The sequence below is a fragment of the Hyperolius riggenbachi genome, chromosome 1, assembly GCF_040937935.1.
Source record: "Hyperolius riggenbachi isolate aHypRig1 chromosome 1, aHypRig1.pri, whole genome shotgun sequence".
Classification (NCBI taxonomy): domain Eukaryota; kingdom Metazoa; phylum Chordata; class Amphibia; order Anura; family Hyperoliidae; genus Hyperolius; species Hyperolius riggenbachi.
Genome location: NC_090646.1, coordinates 360752090 through 360775934, shown reverse-complemented (window position 1 = coordinate 360775934; position 23845 = coordinate 360752090). Strand labels below are relative to the sequence as shown.

The window sequence follows — 23845 nt, the reverse complement described above, 5'->3', positions numbered from 1 at the left end:
CGGAAACAATCCGCTTTGTTTACATTTGTACAACGCTGCTAACAGTAGCAGCGTTGTACCAGATCAGCGATTCCCGGCCAATCAGCGGCCGGGGATCGCTGTCACATGACAGGCAGGAGCCTGTTAGAGGCTGCACAGTACAGATCAGTTCCTGTGCAGCCTCAGATCTCCGGGGAAGGGAGGGAGGAGAGGGAGGGGGGGAATTTCGCCGTGGAGGGGGGCTTTGAGGTGCCCCCGCCCGCAACACCCAGGCAGGCAGGAGCGATCAGACCCCCCCAACACATCATCCCCCTAGTGGGGAAAAAAGGGGGACGATCTGGTCGCTCTGCCTGGTGTTTGATCTGTGCTGGGGGCTGCACAGCCCACCCAGCACAGATCAGCTAAAACAGCGCTGGTCCTTAAGGGGGGGGGGGGTAAAGGCTGGGTCATCAAGTAGTTAAAAAAAAGTTCAGTCCCTAAAGTAACTACAGTATGTATATTTTTTGTCTTTTTTTTATATATGCATGTAATTTATTTTGGTAATTTTGGTATCATGTGGGAGGTAAGGTGTTAATTTCAAATGCAAATGTGGGTCTTTTTATTAAAATAAAAGTATGCAGGTGTAATTTTACTATTTGGCCACAAGATGTCCTCGTGCATTATTTCCTATTAGCGTACTAGAAGTATGTTAACAGGAAGTAATTTGTAGACGTGTTACTTCAGAAGTTACAAATGATCTCGGCATCTCATTAATGCTGGTGATCTTTGACATGGGGACTTGAATGAAAGGGAACACAGTTCCCATTCATTAATTTATCTCCCCTCTAACAGGCGGCGATGAGTATCCACGCAAGAGCGAGCGGTAGCCATCCGCCATCATTGACGATTATCTACGTGGCAGGGCAGGAACTGAAGTCCTGCCTGACATAGATATACCATAGAAAACCATAAAAGTGGTTAACCAGTGACCTAAGATGGGGGCAAAACACTACCAAAGAAGTAGAGCAGAGTTTAGGCTATTTTTCCTGCGCCAACTGGACAAAATTGGTATGCTGCGGGAACTGTTGACCAGCTTCTACACAACTACTACGGAATCTATCCGCTACTCCTCAGTTATCTTCTTTTATGCTAGTGCAACAGCTAGCAACAGGTATAAACTGCAAAGAGTCATTAGTGTTGCAGAATAGATTATCAGATCGCCCCTGCCACCTCTCGATCTCCTCCACACTGCAAGGATGAAGTAGAGGGGCCACCAGGATTTCCTGCGATCCCTCCCTCTTAAGTACATTTTTTTTCCTATGCCATGTGAACCACAAGCAATTCCAAGTGCGGCATCGTCGTACTTGGTGAATAAAAGTGTTTCTGTTTCGCTGTGCCAGGCACCCCCGCTGGCCGCATCGGTCTGTCCCTGCAATGCTACTGAGCACCCTCGGCACTGTCATTACCTGTTCCCGCAACGCCAACACTGTCGAGACCAGCATCCCCCAAGCTGCTCCCTCTGGTACTCCACAGAACTACTATACAGAGCACCCACTAAACTGACCAATGGGAATCCTCTCTGGGGAGAATTCTTATTGGTCCATTAAACTGACCAATGGCAACGTTCCTCACAGGAGCCCCAGCGGCTGGTTTAAAGAAAGTTTTGCTGCGGCAAAGTGCAGTGCAGTCATATCGGAGAGTGAAGTAGAAAGACAGCTCCACTGCGCAAAACCTCGCACTTCTCAGTTATCACCGAGGTAAAACCAGTACTTGAATTTGCCAGTAAAGGTGCCCATACATGTAGCGATTTTGCAGTACGATTGACCTTTCGTTTCGATCATTTTATCGAATCGAGAGAGAATGGAATGTGCTCCAGAATTCCCAATCGATGAAAAGTGGCTGATATCGTGTGAAATCGATCAGCTTACTCGGTGGAGCAGGATGCAAGATATCAGTCGATCGCACAGGAATCAGCTACTGTTCACATATCATTCAATCGATTTTTGCATTCAGAGAATGGAGACACAACATTGGTCAGATTGCTTCGTGAAGATGAATCACATAGGAATCATTTGTACTGTGTGGGTCACTAGTCAATCAACTTTCGATCAACTACACCGAAGTCGATTCCCCAATAAAGTTGATTGCTTTGTTGATTGAATCAGAATCGGTAGATGTATGGCTACCTTATCTCTCAGACAGTGTCAGGTGATAAGAAATTCACAAACCGCGACCTTCTTATCACTTGGAATTGCATTTGGCCCACAGTTTACTTTCTTCCTTGCAATTTGTGAAAAAAAAAAATTGTGAAAAAATTGTGCATGGTTTACAGGAATTGACCACAAGACAGGATCAGGTATTTAATTGATATTTACCTGTATTTCAGCTTTACACACATCGTAAAAAGCATTGTTATATAGTAATTTATAGTAGCAAACCGGAAATGTGTAACCTGAAGCTTATAATGTCTGTTGAGAGGATGATGATTTAACCTTTACAAAGTCTGAGAATACCTCACAGAGCTATTTAACAGAGGTAACAGGCTATTTCTGGTGTCACAGAAAAGAGACGGCACAGCTCACATTTTCCTATACTATATCATATTTGTCCCTTGAGCTTATTGCCAAAGCTGGAAAGAAAACCAACGAAGAACTATATATAATTTCTACCTGTCCACCTTTATTATTTAAGCTATAAATATAACCTTCCCTTGAGTCAACCTTCCCCTTACAGTATAAATACAAGAAATTATAATGGCTTGCGTCACAATGCAGCAGAAATGGAGAAATGGTAGTCTGTAACAGGCTGCAACCATTTATTTATCAGTATGAAGAAACTAAGAGATTTTAAGGTGTATAATAATTCACAGATAGTACAGGCTCTGTTCATTTTATACATTACTGGCACAGCAGGAAACATTTTCCAGATGTGTCTCACTTAACAACCCTACAGTATCAGTGGCTGCTCTCTTGAGGGCCGTCAAGCTTGTAGTATTTGCCAAAGCACCTTACACGGTTCATCTCCTTACAACATACTGAAGCAACTAAACCCCTCTGGTATTAGTGCATTATTTATATATAGATGATGTGAAGAAAACAATTGTGGCACACTGTTACTGTTGTTAGAATTCCACAGACCAGAAAGCTTGGAATTACAATATTGTTAACTAACTTAACAGAAAATGAGAGCTTTTAGTTTCTTCATTTGAATACTTTATTACAATATTAATCTTAAAAGCATACATTTGTTTAGAAAACAGCAACAACAATATACGAACCTTAGCATCTTGACGCAAGAGCAATATCAACTATTGTTCAATTTTAGGATGGATACACACAGGGCCGGTTCTAGACTTTTTGATGCCTGAGGCAAACATTTGAGGATGTGCCCCCCCGATTGGAATAATCGCACAGCACCCGACAATTTGCACCACACGTTATAGCTGTGGTGAGCCCCCCAAAAAACACCCTCAGTATAGGTAGGTAGCCAGGTATAGGTGCCCCCAGTATTGGTAGCTAGGTGCAGTTGCCCGTAGTATAGGTTAGCCAGGTAGCTGCCCCATGTATAGGTTGGCCAGGCACTCTCTTCACCTCCTGTTTCTGCCTGGTGCTGTCCCCAGACTTCTGTCACCTGAGAAAATTGCCTCACTTGGCAAAATGGGTGCACCGGGCCTGGATGCACATTATAGGTTAGAACGAAAAGATTCAGACAGTTTTTTTAGGAATCGGCATGAGTATTTGAAATAAGGCTATCTGATACACTTAAAGGTACGTACACACGCACAAAGAATGACGTGTGCAGAAATCAGGAATGAATCCCTTGGGCATCAGTTCAGGGCCAAGTACAGTGTAGATGCATCGTGCAGCTAGAGCCTCATGATGCCTTCTGTTACTATGGAGGGACAAAAATGGAGCGGCTCTCAGCTAGAGGCGTAAGGAGGAAAACTGTGAGCTAAGCCACCTTAGACAAGAACCATCTAGTGTATATATTGGGCTTAAGGCCTAAAGCCATGTACACATGCAAGATGATTCTCGGCCAAAGCGGCCAGTCAGGGCTACCTATTTTTTTTTTTTTTTTATTATTATTATTATTTAGTATTTATATATAGCGCCGACATATTACGCAGCGCTGTACAGTGTGTGTGTATATATATATATATATATATATATATATATATATATATATATATATATATATATATATATATATCTTGTCACTAACTGTCCCTCAAAGGAGCTCACAATCTAATCAATACCATTGCCATATGTCTATATTATGTAGTGTAAGTACTGTAGTCTAGGGCCAATTTTTAGAGGGAGCCAATTAACTTATCTGTATGTTTTTGGAATGTGGGAGGAAACCGGAGTGCCCGGAGGAAACCCACACATACACGAAGAGAACATACAAACTCTTTGCAGATAGTGCCCTGGCTGGGATTCGAACCAGGGACTCAGAGCTGCAAGGCGAGAGAGCTAACCACTACGCCACCGTGCGGCTACCTATGCCAAGAATCCAGTGTATATACAGCAGACCCCATTCCCCCTCTTCCACAAGAGATCTAGCCTGATTAATTACAATGGTCTATGTTTTCATTCAAGGGTGTGAAGTCATTTCATCAGAGAGTGTATTATGAGCCAGTATTTCCCTTGTTGTAACCCTCTTTCTACAATTGTTGGCATGTGTCCAGATTGGGGATGGCTGCTGATTTGAGGTCAAGAATGATATTTTGTAGGTTTGCTGTATTTTGGTTGTGATGCAGACCTCCTTATTATGGACGTTGCTACAGTATTTGTGCTTTTCTGCATGTCACTGCACAGCCTAATCCAGTCACAGGCTTTTCAGGGCAAAACAACAGGCCTTTAAAGAGTACTATCTATTTTTTTTTTTATTTAACTCAGCAAGTCAAGTTTATTTGGCGATAGAGGAAATAAAAAAAAAAAAAACAGGAACAGCTAATACAAGACTGATTACAGCTTAATTATAAATGTTGGACAATGGAGAAAGTGGTTACAGCAAATCAGAGCCTTATAAAGAAGCTAATCAAACTGGTTCACATGCTTCTCCATTAATCTTCACAAAGATGATAACACTAGGTAGAGGTTAGTCACTGACAAAAACAGAAGCTCAGGAATCATCTGATCTTATGCTAGGTACATATGATGCAATTTTCTGACAGATTCACTGTCAGATCGATTATTTTTAACATGTCCGATCTGATTTCTGATCAATTTTTCGAACGATTTTTCATAGCAGTGAATGGAAAATAGTTTGAAAAATCGATCGGAAATCAGATCGGACATGTTGGAAATAATTGATCTCACAGTAATTCGGTCAGAAAATTGCATCATGTGTACCTAGCATTATGCTAGGTACACACAATGAGATTTTCTGGCAGAGTTACTGTCAGATCGATTATTTTCAAAATGTCTGATCTGATTTCCAATCGATTCTCTGTAGAAGAGAGCAGAAAATGGATTGGTAAAATCTATCAGAAATCAGGCAGGATATGTTGGAAATAATCGATCTGACAGCAGACAAACTGCTACTGTGATAATCGCAGTGCTCTTGAGATTGGCAAAATTCATGTGCTTCGAAAATCGGCTTGCAGTGTGGAAGGTGTATATGTAGCTGAATTCAACATAGAAAATGAGGTTTTTAACCTTTTAGCACTTAAAGTGGAACTGTAAATTCATTAAAAAACAAAAACAAAAAAAACCAGCTTCACTTACCTGGGGCTTCCCCAGGCTCCCAGCATCCGTCCTGTCCGGCACCGGACCTGCATGAGTCTTCGTTCTCCTGCCCAAGCTAGTTTCGTTACCGCCGACTTGCAAGTCGATGGCAACTGCGCCTGCGTGCCCAGGGAACGCAAAGCTTTCTTCGCGTTCCAGCCCGCAATAGCATCCTGTGCTATAGTGGGCGGGAACGCGAAGAAAGCTTTGCGTTGCACAGGGCACGCAGACGCACTTGCCGTCGACGACAGTAACAAAACCAGCTGGTGTGGGAGAACGGAGGCTCGTGCAGGACCGGCGCGGGACAACACGGCTGCTGGGAGCCTGGGGAAGCCCCAGGTAAGTGAAACTGGTTTTTTTTTAATAAATGTACACTTCCGCTTTAAAACGAGATGCCTGACAGCCTCAGTAGGGATAACTCAAACAAGTTTGTGGGAGTAAGGAGTTAAAATATTTACCTGCTCCGGACGACGTCTTCTCTTCCTCCACCTGAACGCTCGGCAGGTCTTCTGTGTCCTGGTCACTTCCAATCACGACATTACATGTGATCGGGATCCAGTAGACTGTATCAGCAGGGCAGCACCACCCCATGATGGAAGAGAGTCTTCCAGCTGTCCGGACAGGTATGTATGAGCGCTCCCTCCCGCTTCCCTAATCTACCACCGCATATGAAGCCGAGCCTGCCAGGCTGGGGAAGGCACACTTCCCCAGCGGCAGGAAAAATTTGGCCCTGCAGCCAAATAAAGTTTTACTTTACTTTATTTGGCTGCTAAACGGTCAAAGTGTACCGGAGATGGGGAATTAAGCAAAAAATATACATACCTGGGGCTTCCTTAAACCCCCTTGCCATCCTCCAACTCCTCGTTGATCCGCAACTGGCCCCAGAGCAGGTGTAGCCCCGCCGCTAGTGCTCCCTCACTGCGCTCCCGTCATTGGGAGCGTTGAGGCGCAGAACGGGCGACGTGAGCGCACACAGCCGCGCTGCGCATGTGAAGTTGGCTATGGAGCCAATTACGGAAGAATGAGGAGGCGGAGGAGGATGACGTGGAAGCAATAAGCCTGGAGGGGGCTGGAGGAGGTCCCAGGTATGTATATTTTTTTGCTTAATTCCCCATCTCAGGTTTCCTTCAAAGTTCTCCCTATATGTACATGGCCTTTGATATCTTTGCCAGTACAAACCTCTCTGCATATTGTGCAATTGAATCACTTGAACAGGAATTACTTTTTTATATTTTGTCACAGTGAGAAGTAAAGGGGTCATTTTGGTTGCAGTTTCATACTTTTGCTAGAAAGAATAACCAATAAGCCATGACATAATGAAACACAACATAAAACATTGCAGTTCTTAGTAGAGATCAGCTGCTTATTAAATCTAATTAACAAGACATTTTCACTGCTCCACAATGAAGGCATAGCAAACACTTGTAAGTTATGGAAGGCCAATGCTTCTACAAACTTGATTCAACATTACATATATTGATTTTATTAAATGGAGTTCCTTTTTAATGCTTTTAAAATTATTAAATTGTGTTTTTATGTTTGGAAATCTGCTTCAACGCCTTACACATATGCCCAGTTCATTTTGATCGATGAATTGTTGTTCAATCATTACGATGACATTTAAAAAAAGGAGTACTACACCGGCATGCTGTTTGGCTGTAGCTTAGCAGCGTGTACTGTGCAGATAAATAGACAGGTGGCGAATGAGGAACAAAAGAAGACAGTGTAGTAATTTGTCATATAGCAAGCACCTGTCGTGGATTGGTAGTATTGTATTGTCAACAAAGCAGCAGGCTCTAATATTCCCAGACAGCTCTGTCTGCTTTTCCCCTTTGCAGCCTGACCAGCATGATGATAGCCAAGCAAGCAACAGCAGCTGAATACACACATAGAGCTTGCTGTTAACTCAATCAGCTGCTTCACTCCAAGTGACCACATTTTAAAAATTATTTTTTTTAGCTGCAGAATCATTATTTGACCCACAGTTTCTATTTCCTAATTGCATTTCACGTACTATATAAATCTTTTTACAAGTTTATGGCTGTACAAGAGTACATGAATAGTATTGCTTAATTAAAATAGTATTGCTAGTATTAAAATGCTTGCTTTTTACAACTCCTTAGTATATACAATATATAAATCACATGAGGTATTTAAAAGATAGAGCACAGCAGACTAAATACAGTAGTTAAGTATAATCGGTACATTACTTTTGAGACCTATTTGTGCAAATAATGTGCTCTGCAATTTGAAGACAAAGCCGCAGAGAAGAAATGGTGGTAATAAAAGCATGACATACCTCACCAGAGGGTTCCCATTGTACAGTATATAAATACCAGCTTCTTTATTCCCATAGATCTGATTGCTGCGGATGCTGCCTTTCCCGTTGCCTAGGACCACAATGCCAGAGCGAAGGCCGCTGTGGATTCTGTTACACTGCCAGATGCATTATGCAGAAGAAGAAGAAGGAACACACAAATGCTTTTAGAACCCGCAGAAAATTACCCCAACCTTTTACATAGGGTAGGTTATTTTACACTAAGTAAATCAGGAAATCTGCAGGCATAACTCTAAAATGTACCATTCAGTGTTCATGAAAACAGTAAAGTGTTAGCGTGCTTTCATCTAAGTGTTTTATACAATAACTAAAAATGAGGCCCTGATCATTCATGGTGTGTACGGTACTCATCTTACCGATTTTGCTTATGTTTTTTTTAAACATCCTTTTATTGATGCAACATGAAAATGTAACATACATGAGATGCATTGCATGATAAAACCCATCATTGCCATTCACATTGCATATATAAGATCAGTCAAATACAAATTCATTCCTCTTGCATATCTTCTAGAGTTCATAGAACAAAACCAGAAGAGTAGATTAGAAGAGTAGAGTAGTAGTAGAAGAGTAGATTAGTAGCCTCCGGAGCGCACGGTCTCCCTAGGTGTTCACAAATTCACTCCATACACCATGGCAGTGGTATCCTGATGTTATGGAAAAGGGGTGGCGGAGCAGCCTGTCTTAGATGGTCTCATCTTACCACATCACTCCCCTACCCCAGGTCCCTAGCTAGTGTTTTAGCATCCCCCCCAGGAATTACATTCCTATGAAACCCCAGGGACGGGGCACTCCAGGTATGCAACAGCACAACCATCTTTTGTACAAAGTTACAATTCAACATAACCAACTGAAAAACAAGCCACTCTCCCAGTCCCAAGAGATCGAGAGAGATGGGCGGACGAGCATGTGCAGTAGTCCACAACCGCAGCTGTGGTCAGGGAACTTTTGGAAGGACCTGATAGACTGCTAGGGACTGAGAGAAGCTCCAGGTCAGTAAATCTAATCGCTACATTCAGACATCAGATCAAATTATTTACTATAGTGGTCCTTTAATATCGCTTTGCCCGTAGATATCCTCGCAAAGCCATTGAAACAACAACAAATATTCCGAATTCCAATTTTAATCTAGTGCACAATTGCAGACGCAAACATGAGAACACGTATTGTTTGTCAGTCATAACTCTGGATCAGAGGAGACCAAAACAGTGTGTTCACAGTGAAGTCAAGAGATCTCTGGGGACTTACAGGCGCTACCTGAGGGACAGTCAGTCACACAACTGATCTACCCCCCCCCCCCCCCTCCACCCTTTTCCAATTTCCACATAGTCAACATTTGTCTTCAATATCTGGAAATTACTTGAAGCATTCAAGGTGATTTTGTTAGATACCATGAAGATTCATTTTCTCTCATGTGAGCATGGAGGTAGCCATATTCAGATCACCAAAATCTCTTCACATGTTTGAAACCGATGTTACATAAAGTTATGAATCCTCAGGCTCCCCTCCCAATGTGCATGTGCCTCAGTCCGCCAAGCTGCATGCTCAGAATACTGAGTCATAGAATTAGAATAGTTACGCTATATGTATGCAGATCAGGTGCGTCACTAGAAGAGATCTTAGCAGGGGCGTCCTGATCCTTCTGCTAGACTAAATAGTCCCACTCAGGATAATGCAGAATAGCAGCACAGGGGAGTGACCTTCTGCATGGCAAGGCTATCTCAAAATGAGTTCCAGGTGATGCAGAGGGACATGTGCTGAAGCCCCAACACCTTCATTATAGTCCTGCCTGACGGCTGGAGGCAGATTGACTGGCTGCACTGAAGATGCAAGGAGTCAGGCTGCTGAGTATCTGTCTTTTTCTGTTACAGGTGCCCACCACTGATAACTGATTGGGGACACACTGCACATTGTGAGGGAGCTCTGCCTAATTCTTTTTCTGGAGGGAACACTGCAGCATGATGATGAAGGATTGGGGGGGGGGAGTAATGGGGTGGGGATGAATTCTGTCCGAGGCCTGGGACCCATTAACAGCGCTTTTCTAAGCATTTGTGATTTGAAAAGCTCTGCTATGGGTGTGATACCACATGAGGGATGTGATTTCTTAAAAATCCCCCATAGCATTACATTAGCAAGAGCTTTTCAAATCACAAGCATTTAGAAAAGTGCTGCTAGTGGGTCCCAGGACTAATAATGTTTCGGGATGGGGGGGGTTGATTCTGCTTGACCCCCAGAGGTTTATACCCCCCTAGCGACCAGACAATCTTTTACAATTCAGCACTTCACAACTTTAACGGTTTATTGCTCGGTTATACAACTTAGCACCCAAATGAATTGTACCTCCTTTTCTTCCCACTAATAGATCTTTCTTTTGGTGATATTTGATTGCTTCTGCTATTTTTATTTTTTGTTTTATTAATCAAAAAAGACCTTTATTTTTTGTAAAAAAAATATATTTTTTATTTCCCTTCCCACTAAACTGGCCTTAGACTAAGATACATACACTACACCAATCATACATAGACAAATGCCTGTGATAGGGGTTAGATTGTGAGCACCTCGGAGGGACAGTTAAGTGACAAGACTATCCTCTGTACAGTGCTGAGTAAGATGGCAGCGCTATATAAATGTTATTTTGTTAATAAATAAATAAAAAACAGCCTACCAGTGCTGATCGCTCCTGCAATGCATTGTGGGATGTGTAGTTCCTCAACAGCTGGAGGGCCAAGTTTGCCCATGCCTACTTTAGCCTATGGGACCCAAGATGGCCCCTACAGGAACAGACATCTCTGGATTTCACTAATGTTTTAAATTCTTAATGAAAACGTGGACAGTGCAATACATCTGTTAAGCAGAGCAAGTAATTATCTACTTGCTTATGTATTTCATTTCATGGCAATGTATGGCTAATAATTGCTCTTTAAAATTCATAGTTTTAGTTGTCCCCTGTTAAGTAGTAGGTCAAATGTTATTATATTATGGTCACTATTTCCCAAATGTTCTCGAATTTGCACATTTGCACATTAGATATGCATATAGCGTCTGGTCTATTTGATATGACCAAATCAAGCAGAGCATCTCCCCATGTTGAAATAGTACATTCACAATGACACATTGGCAGAGCGGTACAATTGAATCTATTGGGAGTAAAATGAGGCATGCAGTGCAGTACCGTATAATGTGTGCATTAATAGCTAGAGTGAAGCATACTTTATATGTACTGCATGCTTCAATAAATGTGTTGCATCAAAGGCATAACACGAGATGCGGCTCTTCCCTTCTGTTGCAGTACAGGCTTTTGTTTTGCAGGCTATGCACCACAACGTGTCACTATGAACATGTTTTTGTTTATGTTAAAGAGAGAACTTTGCCAAAATATGTTTGAGGACTGGGGGGGGGGGGGGGGGGAGTTGGCTATGCCTAATTACGGCTTCAGATTCAAGGTAGGGGCTCAGGAATTGCTTCTGCCAAACACTGCATGTGGCAAAAGGAAGGCAGTGAGGGGAGCATCACATATTAGCGGGGTGAGGGAAGACCAAAAATGGCCCTAGTTAGATGAGCAAGTCAAATCAAGGGAGGGGGCGGCATTGGATGCATGGGTCGTATTTTGGGGACCACTAACTTAATAGATCAAAGGAAAATAAGAGAGTTTGCTTTTAGAGGGAACTCACATATTGATTCAGTAGCATAGAGGTCTGAAATTACTGTACATTCTGATACAGAGGAAGCCTTTCACTATGAACATTGTCATCATAGACTTTTCCTACTACTTCCCTAGAATAGGACAGTTTTGCTATCAAAAATACCATAAAACTACATTCAGATTTTTAATTCAAGTGCTTTTAAGACTCCACTTGGACAGTGAAGAGTCTCCAACCTGAAAGCACGGCATACCAGTATTGCAGGGTTGGCTCCTTTGCGCACATCCACTCCTGCTTCTGTGTTTGAATGGATGTTGTTGTCAGCTATGAGACCTCCGGCTGCCAAACGCAGAAAAACTCCCGATGCTTTGCAATGACAAATTTCATTCTTTAGCATTACAACCTGTGGATAAATACTGGCAATTAATCATTAATACACAGACAACACTACATGGTGCAAAAGAGCATAACCATATAAATACTTGAACCCCCCCCCCCCCCCACCCACCCACCCCTTCAAGCTAGCCCTCAAAACACATTGCTTTAACATGGCCTACCCACCATCTACCACACTTAACTCTCTCAGCTGAGCACCTTTTCCACAGCCCTACCTTATGTGTCCCCCCCACCCTTCAGATTGTAAGCCTTTGGTAGGGGTCTCTACCCTTCCTTAGTGTGTCCTTCTTGATCTTGCAACCCCACCAATGTCACCCTTCTCGTGGACTAACTCAGACTTGATTTTCTGGGTCTCTGTACAATCACATGATCATGCATCTTATACCGTCTGCACATATAACCTTGTGCTCTGTTGTATACGTGTTAGCTACCTCTCTGTCTGTCACCCACTGTTTACATTGTATGTATCCCTAATTATTGTCCAGCGCTGCGTAATATGTTGGCACTTTATAAATACAATAAATAATAACAACACTTTAACTGCCGTGCTCATTATGAGCGATTTTGCAGTGATTTACCATTTGCAAAGCCCTGCAACAGTGGAAGCCTACGAGGGGCACAATCAAACTGCCTGCAGCATTTTTGGAGCGATCAAGATTAGTATGCCACATTTATGACTTTTCTGATTTCAAGTCTATACCTTATCAACTATATAGAGAGATGAAAAAGTAACCAGCGAAAAAAAGAGGAGGGAAACCAGAAACAAAGAGAAAGAGAGATAAAATGAAAGAGAGGGAGTGAAAAAAAAAAAAAAAAGGCAAAAGGGAGAGAGGAGCAAGAAGGAGAGAGAGAGAGAGAGAGAGAGAGAGAGGAGAGAGAGAGAGAAAGGAGAGAGAGAGAGAGAGAGAGAGAGAGAGAGAGAGAGAGAGAGAGAGAGAAACTGAGAAGGGGGGGGGGGGGTGAGAGAGAACACAGAGGGCTTGATTCACTAAACCGTGATAACTGCGCGTTAGCATTTTAGCGTGCATTTTCGTGCACAATCTAAAATGTTTACGTGCAATCACGGATATTTTCACACAAAAATTTCCTATTGCGTGCGAAAATGCTAGCGCGCCCATGATATGAGTTATCACGCTTCAGTGAATCAAGCTCCGAGAGAGAGAGAGAGAGAGAGAGAGAGAGAGAGAGAGAGAGAGAGAGAGAGAGAGAGAGAGAGAGAGAGAATGAGAATACGGAAAAAAAAAACCTGCAGATTAAAAATGGAAGGACAATTTATGGAGAAATATTTGGAATTGCAAAATATGGATTCAGTGCATGCATTCTAAGAATGTTTTAAGCATTCAAACCCATGGCTGGCGAAAATGCAAATGCCTGGATAACTGGTAGAACACTATCTGGCAAGTTAAAATAACTTACATTACTATTTTGTATACACCGAACTGCATAGGTCAAGTTCCTGAAAATACATCCTTCCAGCCTGGCTTGTCCTTGAGAGCAGATGAAGACTCCGCCCTTGCCATCTCTGAAAAGGCACTTCCGTACAAGACATCCTTGTATCGTGCTGGCAATATGCTGAAGTTCTTTGTCTTTTTGCAACTCTTGTTGCAAGCTTTTCAAAGCCATATCACTTTGTAAAGTGAGAAGGCCACTGGTCTGTGGCTTGAAAAGAATAGATTTGGTCAACATATCACTTAGTCCATGGGACTGATAGGACAGTTTGTATACTGACTGATCATCATCCTCATTTTCACTGATTGTGCTCAGTTCACTATCACTGTAGTCTGTTTCCAATGTCATTGCTTCTCCTTCTTTGCCCATGTAAAAGTTACAGTTTAACTCAGTCTCCTTGTCATCCAGTATTTGGGGTTTGGAGTGAGAAAGTAACTGATTTTGGTCTCCATTCACAATGATCTCACATGTCCGTAAATTTCTACCAAGCGATCCATTGGCCACATGGTCTGTACTTCCAGTGTTTCCCAAAGTTGCCTCTGATGCACTGCACAGCATAGTACTTGACTTGGCAAATGCTGAAAGGTGTTTGCAAGACCAGTTTTTCTCACACGTTGGTGATCCTTCAACAGTCACTGAGGCATTGTCGCTATTAACAAATTCACAGTTCTCCACCACACTGACAGCCACATTGTGGAAATGTATGCTGGACTGATTAAAAGTGCAAAATTTAATCTGGCATGTTGCTGGTGCACGGATTTGCAGCTCAGTATTCTCAAAACTGCAGTTGTCAAATTGGACATAGCCTGTAGAAATCTAAACAGGCAGAAAATAGTGTAAAAAAGTATTAAAGCTTTATTTCACGGATTATTATTATTTCTCCCCAACAGACTGTTCCCTCTACCCTCCCAAACATAATGAAGGACCTCCTCTTTTCAAAAGTCATCTTATACTCACTTACAGTGGTCCTGAACTTCAGTGATCATGTGACCTTTCCGATTCCGTGAAGCTGCCCCCCATACAATCAGCACAAACAAAAATTCCATCATGTTTGGCAAGTGCTACGATTGTGACTATTTGTGCTGGAAAAGTTAAAATCTGTGCTGCTTTCATTTTGAAGATAATAGCACTTACTATTTCCAAAACAATACCATCACTCAGCCCCCATACACCAACAACAACCTACAGACATGAAACTGGTATGGATGGGTAGTGTTGTGCATGTGCTGAAAAAATCATCTTTCTATCTTTTAGTGTTTTAAAGATATTCACGTTTTTTTTATAAAGGTCAAAAGTTCACTCAGCCTTTGCGATGCTGTAGGGGGGCTAAGTGAACCAAGTATGATGGAATTTTTATTTGTGCTGATTGTAGGAGGGCCAGCTTCATGGAGCCGACCTTTCCCCCTCCAAGTAGACTTCTTGGCTCTTCATCACTTCTCACTCCTCTTCCCTATCTGGATTATACCCTTCTTGGGCTGCCCTCCTTCCATAGAAAGCAATGGTAGGAAAGGTTGTGTTCAGAGGGGGAGAAACTGCATGTGTTGTGAAGATGGTCTTTTGAGAAGCCACCCATATAGAAGAACAAGTAAACTGTCTGAATGAGTGTGAATTATTCTGAAGGAACTATTAAAGAAAGATTCTCCTCAGTGTATCCCAAGGAATCCTCGGTCTCTATTCTCGGCTCTTCGTTCATCTCAAATGCCACACTCAATTGCTGCAGTGTCCCATAGCATATTAGATCACATATTATCAAAGGTTTACTTGGTGACTGAAAAGGTGACAACAGTTGGCATGATAATTCATAAATAGAAGGAACACAAAATAACTGTCAATCTCACTCGGCCTGGGGCCACATGCAAGATCTCACCTCATGGAGTTGCAATGATCATGAGAACGGTGACGAAGCAGCCCAGAACTACACGCAGGGAACTTGTCAATTAACTCAGGGCAGCTAGGACAAGAGTTACCAAGAAAACAATTGATAACACACTGCGGCATGAAGAACTCAAATCTTGCAGAACGTGCAAGGTCCCTCTGCTCAAGACAGCACATGTACAGACCCATCTGCAGTTTGCCAATGCACATCTGAATAATTCAGGGGAGAGCTAGGTGAAAGTGCTGTAGTAAGATTAGCTCAAAATTGAGCTCTTTGGCATCAACTCTACTCACTGTGTTTGGAGGAGGATGAATGTTGCCTATGACCACAAGAACACCATCCCCACCATCAAACATGGAGGTGGATACATCATGCTTTGTGGGTGTTTTTCTGCTAAGGGGACAGTACATCTTCACCGCATTGAAGGGAGAATGGGTGGGGTCAAGTATCTTTGGTGAGCTCCTTCTTCCCACAGCAAGGGCATTGAAAATGGTTGAAGATGAAGATGGGTATTCAAGAATGACAATCACCAAAAACACATGGCTAGGCCAAGAAAGGAGTTGCTCAAAAAGAAGCACATGAGGGTCCTGGAGAAGCCTAGCCAGTCTCCAGACCTTAATCTAATCGAAAATCTGTGGGTTGCCAAACATCAGCCTCAAAAACTTACAGACTTGTAGAAGATGAAGAAATGTCTGACCTATGTGATTGCCAACAAGGGTTCTGCCCCAGAGTACGAAATCATCTTTTGATAGGGGATACAATGCTTATTTCCCTCATTACAATGCACATCAAGCTCTAAAATTGGGGCACGGGGTTTGAGGGTTCCTTTGTTGTTATTCTGTCTCTCACAGCTACAATAACTTTACAATTATACATTGGTCTTGTCATGGTCAGAAAACAAGGAAAGTCAGCATTGGCTCTAATACTTCTTTCCCTCACAGCATTGAATGCCGTGGAGAGGTATTCAAAACTTTTGGGAAGTTTATTGCTATTTATATCTCCACAGCATAATAACTTTTGTTTCTGTCTCTGTCAGTCTGTGAGAGACGTCTCCACTTCCCATCTAAACAAGAAGTGATAAAAAGTCTTCCAGATGGGGATATTATAGCAATAAAAATCTAAAGTGAGGTTTTAAAAAAATATTAAACTTTTGTTTCTGGAACTGTGGTTTAAATTTGTTTTAGTTGTTTAAAATGTGCTTGTTTGTGTTTTCCTACACCCTCTATTCAGAAAGACAATTCTGGGAATTGAGAAGATACAACCAAAAGTACTGCACATCATCTGGAGGACTGACAGTTAACAGCATGCAGATAAGTATTCTGGCACAGATTTGAACAGGGACTCTGGCGCTGCAGGCAAGATTGCAAACCACTACTCCACCACACTGCCCAATCTTAGATTTTACCAGTAATCCCCCGATTCTTTTCAAGAACCCTCCATGCACGCACCCACTCTCATTTCCTTCCCTACTGTTGTAAGCACAGAAGGTGGCAGTTGTAAGTTCACAACGTGCATACTTACAACTGCCGAGTAGATATATAGATTTCTGTCTGGGTTCATAATGCAAAGATTTTTCAACAATTACTGTTGTATGTGGCAACAATTACTCAGACAGGAAGAGAGGAAGTGTGCTAAATCGGGGCCCAGACAGCAATAAAAAACCTAATATGAATATTTGCTTTCTACCATCAAACTAATATAAAAATGTTGGTACCTGTTAAGGTTAATGCACAACCAAGGCGTTAAGGGAAAATGATGTCAATCAAGTGCCAGACAACACAAACCTGAAATTGATTCGAATCTATCCCCACCTTAACCAAAAATATAACCATGTTTTTACTGTTGTTTCAACTGAATACCAGACAAATAATGATAATGATATTGATGAATGAATGCTACTACTGACCCTGTAGTTGAGATGGTAAAAGTGTGGAAAATTCCAGTGTAGCTAGAGTTCTGTGAAAATAGTTCAAGTAAGTTATCGGAGATAATTACTGTATTTCTGTGGGTTACTGAGGGCTTGTTCACTAATGTTTATAGGGGGCAGACAGCATGCATAGGTTAGCAAGCCTTGCGCAAATAGAGTAACTTGCGTTATGCACACAGTGTAGATATTTGAGGTTTAACATGGGTTTATGACTTGGTTGCACATTCTCTGTAACATTTAGTGAATTAGGGTCAAAGTGAGAGAGCAACAAGTTTTTTCAAGCGCTAGAACATGTAGATGGCATTAAAATGCTATACATTTTTCAAAGTCATAGATAAGCATACAAAAATACAAAGTAAAAAAATGTACAGTATAAATATATTGTCTCATATTATACCTCGATAAAATTGAACTTACCTTGTACATTACTGGTGTGAACCAAGATGGCATGAACACCAAGTTGCATAGGCGAGATGTTGGACACTGATGGTCAAAGCAAACAAGTAATGCCACATCACCAAGCTTTCCTTGGCCCATGATCTCTACAGGGTTTCTTAGAACTACTTCAGCTTGTTCTTCATACACACCTGGCTGGAGCATGATACGGTCATAAACATTAGCCGAGGCTAGAGCTGCCCTAAGGGTCTCGTATTCACAGCCATTACCAACATAAAGGACTCTACGATCCTTCTTCCTCCTAAAGAGGTATAAACAATTTGAGGACTCAAGATCTTGAGCATTCTTAGCCCAGATTTTTGATGCTACATAATGCTGCTTGAAAGCCTCTCTCCAGGATTTTGGCTCTACTTCGGGCCTAATAGGCCAGTTAGGATGCCTGCACTCCACACATCCCAGGCAAAGCTGGCGCCATCTTGTATTGTCCAGGCTTATTATGAGGTCATACCAAGATCGACAGACTAAGCCACACCGCCCAAGGTCCCGCAAAGGCAAGTAGGCTAAAATCAGGCGCCACAGTTCAAGAGGTAGACCACCAGTCTCCATGATATCCTAAAAATGAAAAGGCCAGAAATCAGGCAAATTACATAAGAGAAAAAAAGATAAGACTTCTATACCTAGGATTTGCCAAATCAAATGGGGTTTAGAAATGAAGCAGCATTAACTAGATGGCATGAACAGGAATTAAAAACAATAAAAAAAAAAAAAAAAAAGACAAATCTGTCAAGTGCTGCCAGTCCATGTAGAGTTATAGTCTGTAGAGTTGGTGTCTAATATTCTGTATAATGTACCTATAGCATAACCTCTGAGAAACAATGATAAATATTTCTTTACATTTTGCCATAGGTATAGTAAAACAAATAAACTACACAGCTACGGAGAAATTAGGAAACAAACCAAAATGGTTTTTCATAATTATGTTACCTTTCTTAAAGCTTTATGTTTGTTGTTCCTTTAGCTTTATGTTTGACTTTCATCTTCTTCATTTTCATTTTGAATTTTTCCATGCCAGTATCTCATTACACCTCCTAGCCAACAACAACAAGGAAACATGAGAATATTTTAAACACGTTGCTTTAGAAACAAGAGTAAAAGGATAAGACATGAAAAGCTAAAAATGTTTTTTTTCATTAAAAATATAATGCAGTCAGTTTGGCGTACTTTTGAATGCGGACATCTGAGTGAAGTGGCAAGTACTGAATATTGTTCTCCAAATGTGAATGTTGAGCTCCCTTGCACAGTATTTCAGCATGCACCCCCATATGAAAGTTCACAAAACCTAACCTTTGACACATTCCTGTATGAGTTTAATTAGATAAAAATGTTCAGCTTACATATCAATTATAACATTTTCTAAACCTCAAAACCTCATATTTGTTTCTGGGGTTCATACAAAGTAAACCATCAGAGCCCCTTTACAGCCCCTTATACAATAATCTTTAGGACCCCACTACCTAGGGCCCATTACTGTATACCCCTGCATCCACCAAAACAACTGTCTGAAATATGTGCACTGCAAGCTGAGGCTCTACCACTATCCTTCATACTTTGCCCAACAAGAACATTCATTGCTGCCTAAAGCTTTGTACAGACTTCAGATAAATGTTATTTGTAACTTTCTTTTCTAATCACACAGTGTGAATGTATCCCCAGCCACTGTACAGGCGAGACACTTTTTTCAAACAGACCATTATGGAGCCTATTAAGAAAATCTGCAATAGTGGAAAATCTGCCCAGTAAAAGCCTCCCTAGTAATATTACTCGTAGAGTGCAATGAAAATGTAGCGGTCACATGAGATACTAAAAAAAAATAAAAAAATTAAGGAACTGCGTGCTCTTCTTAATGTCATTGTGCATGTGTCCCCCATTAAAAAGACACTGGTCAGTTATGCTTCCCATGGGAGAGCTGTAAGGTAAATATCACTGCTAAACATTAGAAACATAAATGCTCATTTAATATCTGCTTAAACATAAACCTTGCTTACCCAGAAAACTTTTGGGATAATGTTCTGTGGACCCACGAGTCAAAAATGGAACCTCCTGGGAGACATGGAACCCAACAGAATGGGTGCAAAGGTAACACAGCTTAATAAAATAGAAACATCATGCCCACAGTCATGGTGTTATTGCCATGCTTTACTGCATCAGGGCAACATTGAGTCGGATAATGTGCATAAAGTACCAGTTGTTGTTATGCCCTAAATTACACATAAATAATACCACTGTATATTAACATCATTCAACAGGCCCTTGTTCAATACACTTTTTCTCCTAAGCTTCCTCCTGGTTGATTATTTTTCATCTTCTGTTTAAAATAACTTTTCAGCACTCAAAGTAAGTGAAAAAGTACTGTCAAAATTACTGTTTTATAATCGCTTGTCTGTTGCTCATTTGCTAGACATTTGCAATGTGCATGTGCATATGAGTGGATGGGAGCTGCGCCTGGATGCTGCATTTTTTACTGGGCAGTAACTAAACCATGTGTCAACCATTGACATGCTTGTGGTTGCAAATGCTCCCGTTCAACCTCAGCAATTGGGGTTTTAAGTAAACCGGAGATCCACCTGTCATAAGTGGCTCGCAGTAGCCCATGACTCAGCCAGTCATATGGACTTTAACAGGGGTTACAGCAGCATAACGGATGGGACCAGGAGGACACCGCAGGAGCTGACAGACTACAGGGGGTTGGAAGACGTCCCAGGTAAGTAAAAATCCTCTTGTTCCCCCTGTCTCAGGTACACTTTGCCATTTGTGTGAATTTGAACTTGATGGGCAGATGTCTTTTTTTCAATCAAATTAAAGTGGACTCAAATTAAAAATACACGATTTCAGAAATAAAATCTATTTTCTAAATTATAATAATAAATAGCAGCTCTTTTTCAGCTGCATGATGACAAATATAAAATATTTTACATTTATTGGTGGAACCCCTCAATTCCTTTCAAATTGCTGGACAAAATCCGGCAAACTGGTGGAGTAGATGGTGTCTGGCAATGGAGCAATTGCTAATGGCTGCCCCCAGTATAACTCTAGCTATGAAAAGAGAAGGGTGAAAAGCATGCACTGAAATGCTCATAGGTTTGAAGGAGTGTTTATTTATCTTTGTATGTGTCAGAGTGGTGCAACTAAATATTTTTAATTTAAAAAAATGTTTGTTTAGGGTCCGCTTTAACTACATTACTGTTAGTTTTTCAAAATGTGAAAACAGTAAAAAGACTGTAAAATGATCAGTTGACTTAAAGGCCAGATCAGTGTTTACCTTCCTTGTGTAGAGACTCAATGGCAGAGCCTGGTTAAACTTGTGTACAAGATTTGTAATTAAAAATAAATTACCATATATTCCAGCGTATAAGACGACCCCCCACTTTTCCAGTTAAAATATACATTTTAGGATATACTCTCCCTATAAGACTACCCCTCTTGACTCTTGGACATTTGTATACAGTACTGTATGTACTGGTGCTATACTGTACAAACTGGAACAGATATTGGTGCTGTACTGTATGTGGTACCCAGCATACAACAACCCGGCAATCACAGCAAGCGATGTACCTTACCAGCAATTGGCTGGTTGTTGTATACAAAGCCTGCTTGGAATGGTCAGCTATCCCCATCTCCAAGACTATCAGAGTGGTAGCGCAAACATGCCTCTTTCACCCATCTGGCCCGCCCTTGTATACCATTACCTCCTTCTCTGCCACTCAGATCTCGCACATGCACACCTGCGCCGCTTCACTGCAGTGCTCAAGAGTGAGATCTGAGTGGCAGAGAAGGAGGTACAGGAATAGGATACAAGGGCAGGCCAGACGGGTGAAAGAGGCGTGTTTTTCTGGGCACAGTGCCTTTTTTTCCATACCCTGGGCATCCAGGATGCCTGCAGCTTGCTCCACCCTTCACTTACACCTTCCCAGTGAGGTGCCCCCTCACCTCATCATCGGGACTACGTTAAGGTCACATCTTTCCACAAATCCTGGTGAGTGTATTTTCTTCTACCATATTTGTACAGCACCGCCCTTGCTGCCTTCATACTGTCACCACATATGGTGGGGATGCGGCCTCGGACGTTTTTAGCTCTCCCCACCGTTTGCGGCAAACGCAGATACTCCAGTCCGGCTTGGAAGTTTCAGTACCTGCCCTATAAGATGACACTTTTGAGTCGTCTTATCTGTCTTTTACGCCAGAATATACAAATACCTGAGGAGCCCCTTTACCTGGCATGTCCTACAGCACAAGTTTACAGATGTGCAGGCTGTTATTTACTCAGACAGAGCCGTCCCTTTGGAGTTTGAATAGCGGGTTGATACTGTGCAAAGCAGTTCTTCCTTCCACAGAGTTTGCAGGACTGCTTCAAGTCATCTGGCATTTTTTACAATAGGGATGTTTAGCTGTGTAAGCCTCATTTAACTGAAAAAGTAAGATGAGATTACTTGCAGTAGTAGAAAGGCAAATTTACCATACACAATGTCACTAACTATACACAGGCAGATTAAAAGGATACTTTAAAATGAGAACGGAGAACATTTTTGCAGGACACATAAGGGGAATGAGACACTTCCACTGTCATTATATCATAAGAGATTTCATAATCAGCAAGTGGACAGAACTATACTTTGTCAATTGAAAGAAAATTGATACTGATTAGAGAGGTGAGTAATTTGGAGAAATGCCCACAGCTGAAACTGAATGGACATTTAAGTTTCACACAATGGTCCTTGCAGGTCTAATGGTACGATCGATCTTTTGCTATTAAGTTGTGAGATTAAACCAGTCCTATTATCTACTCTTTTCTGATCATCCTTGTAATATTATTCTCCCATTTTCATATTTTTAGGTCACAACAAAATGATAAAAATGGTATGATGTGCAGCACTGAAAAGGAGGCTTTAGAATATGCAGGTTTAAACATCCTTAAGAGGTTGGAAACCCATAGAGTTAAATGGAAGCAGTAAAAACAGTTCTCAAATGTTCAGAAACATTAGATGCACTGGTGGGTCTTTTGCACTGAGTGCACTGAGCACCATATGTATAAACATATTTTACAGCCTAATTCCAGAATGTAGGAAAAACACAGCGTGCCTTCACTTTTCTCTCATCTGAATACAACCAGAAGACTTGTTAAATGAAATAAAAAAATCCGTAAATGCCTACTGCACAAGACTGAGCACACAGTTTTGTGAACTCCATCTCCGGTCATCATGATCATCATGGAATATACTACTGTACATTTACCCATATAAATGTGGTGAAGTGGATGAGGCCTGCAAATTTCAACTCATATAGCACTGCAGGAGTGCTGCATCATTGACTTGGGACATGTTGACATGTTGCTCAACCTCCAGAACAGGTGAAAAGAAACCAGGAAGAGCTGGTCAGTGGTTAAATGACTGTAGGGATAAGCATTTATTTATTTTTTAATGTTGATCTTTATAGGGTATTCAAGAAGCAGGATGTTTTCTAAAACCCCAAAGATCAGCCTTGGTCTACCATCTGCTGACCATGATCATTGGCCCTAAAATCAAAACTGTGGATAGTTCAATGTTAACATTGGGGGTCCCAGCAAAGCTATGGGTGAACTTCACAAAGGAGTAATACTAGACGTTGGTATAATGGTTCATTGCCCAATCCCCAATCAGTAACATCTGATTCACAGCTGGTGTTTGAAAACATACAAATGGCCTCTAGCTGCTCCAGGAGGTAATAAATCTCTAATGGGAGCACTTTGATTTTCTTCCAAGCTTTTCTGCTGATCCCCTAGTAGGTAAGCCAGTGTGACTAGTGAGAAAGAATAACTATACCATTATATACAATACTATTATCACCTGTTCTCCAAGGATGAAATAAAAGTAGTGAGCCTAAAGGATCCAGCAAACCTGGACTAGAATATTTAAAGAACTGCCTACTGTTAATTGATAAAAGGTTGCAATATTTAACTGGGTCACATTAGATCACAGCAAGGACTGGTTAAAAAAAGAATACAAATAGAAAACCCAAAAGAAAACAAAAAGTGGTTTGTCAACTTGTACATTAGGTCTTGATAAAGCCCCTATGGCGGGGCGAAGCGATCGTCGACCATGA

At 41.5% G+C, this 23845-nt stretch overlaps 1 protein-coding gene across 1 annotated transcript in view; it reads right to left on the bottom strand.

Moving 5' to 3' along the window:
• LOC137561738 (F-box only protein 10-like) overlaps nucleotides 1-23845 on the bottom strand; it is a 51578-nt gene that overhangs the window by 17535 nt on the left and 10198 nt on the right. Inside the window, exons 2-7 of the mRNA XM_068273086.1 lie at nucleotides 21982-22174; nucleotides 18695-18798; nucleotides 17732-18322; nucleotides 13479-14327; nucleotides 11920-12069; nucleotides 7987-8123 (exon numbers count right to left, since the gene is read on the bottom strand). Coding sequence (XP_068129187.1) covers nucleotides 7987-8123; nucleotides 11920-12069; nucleotides 13479-14327; nucleotides 17732-18316 — 1721 coding nt within the window. The 5' untranslated portion in view covers nucleotides 18317-18322; nucleotides 18695-18798; nucleotides 21982-22174. The remainder of the gene's footprint in view (nucleotides 1-7986; nucleotides 8124-11919; nucleotides 12070-13478; nucleotides 14328-17731; nucleotides 18323-18694; nucleotides 18799-21981; nucleotides 22175-23845) is intronic.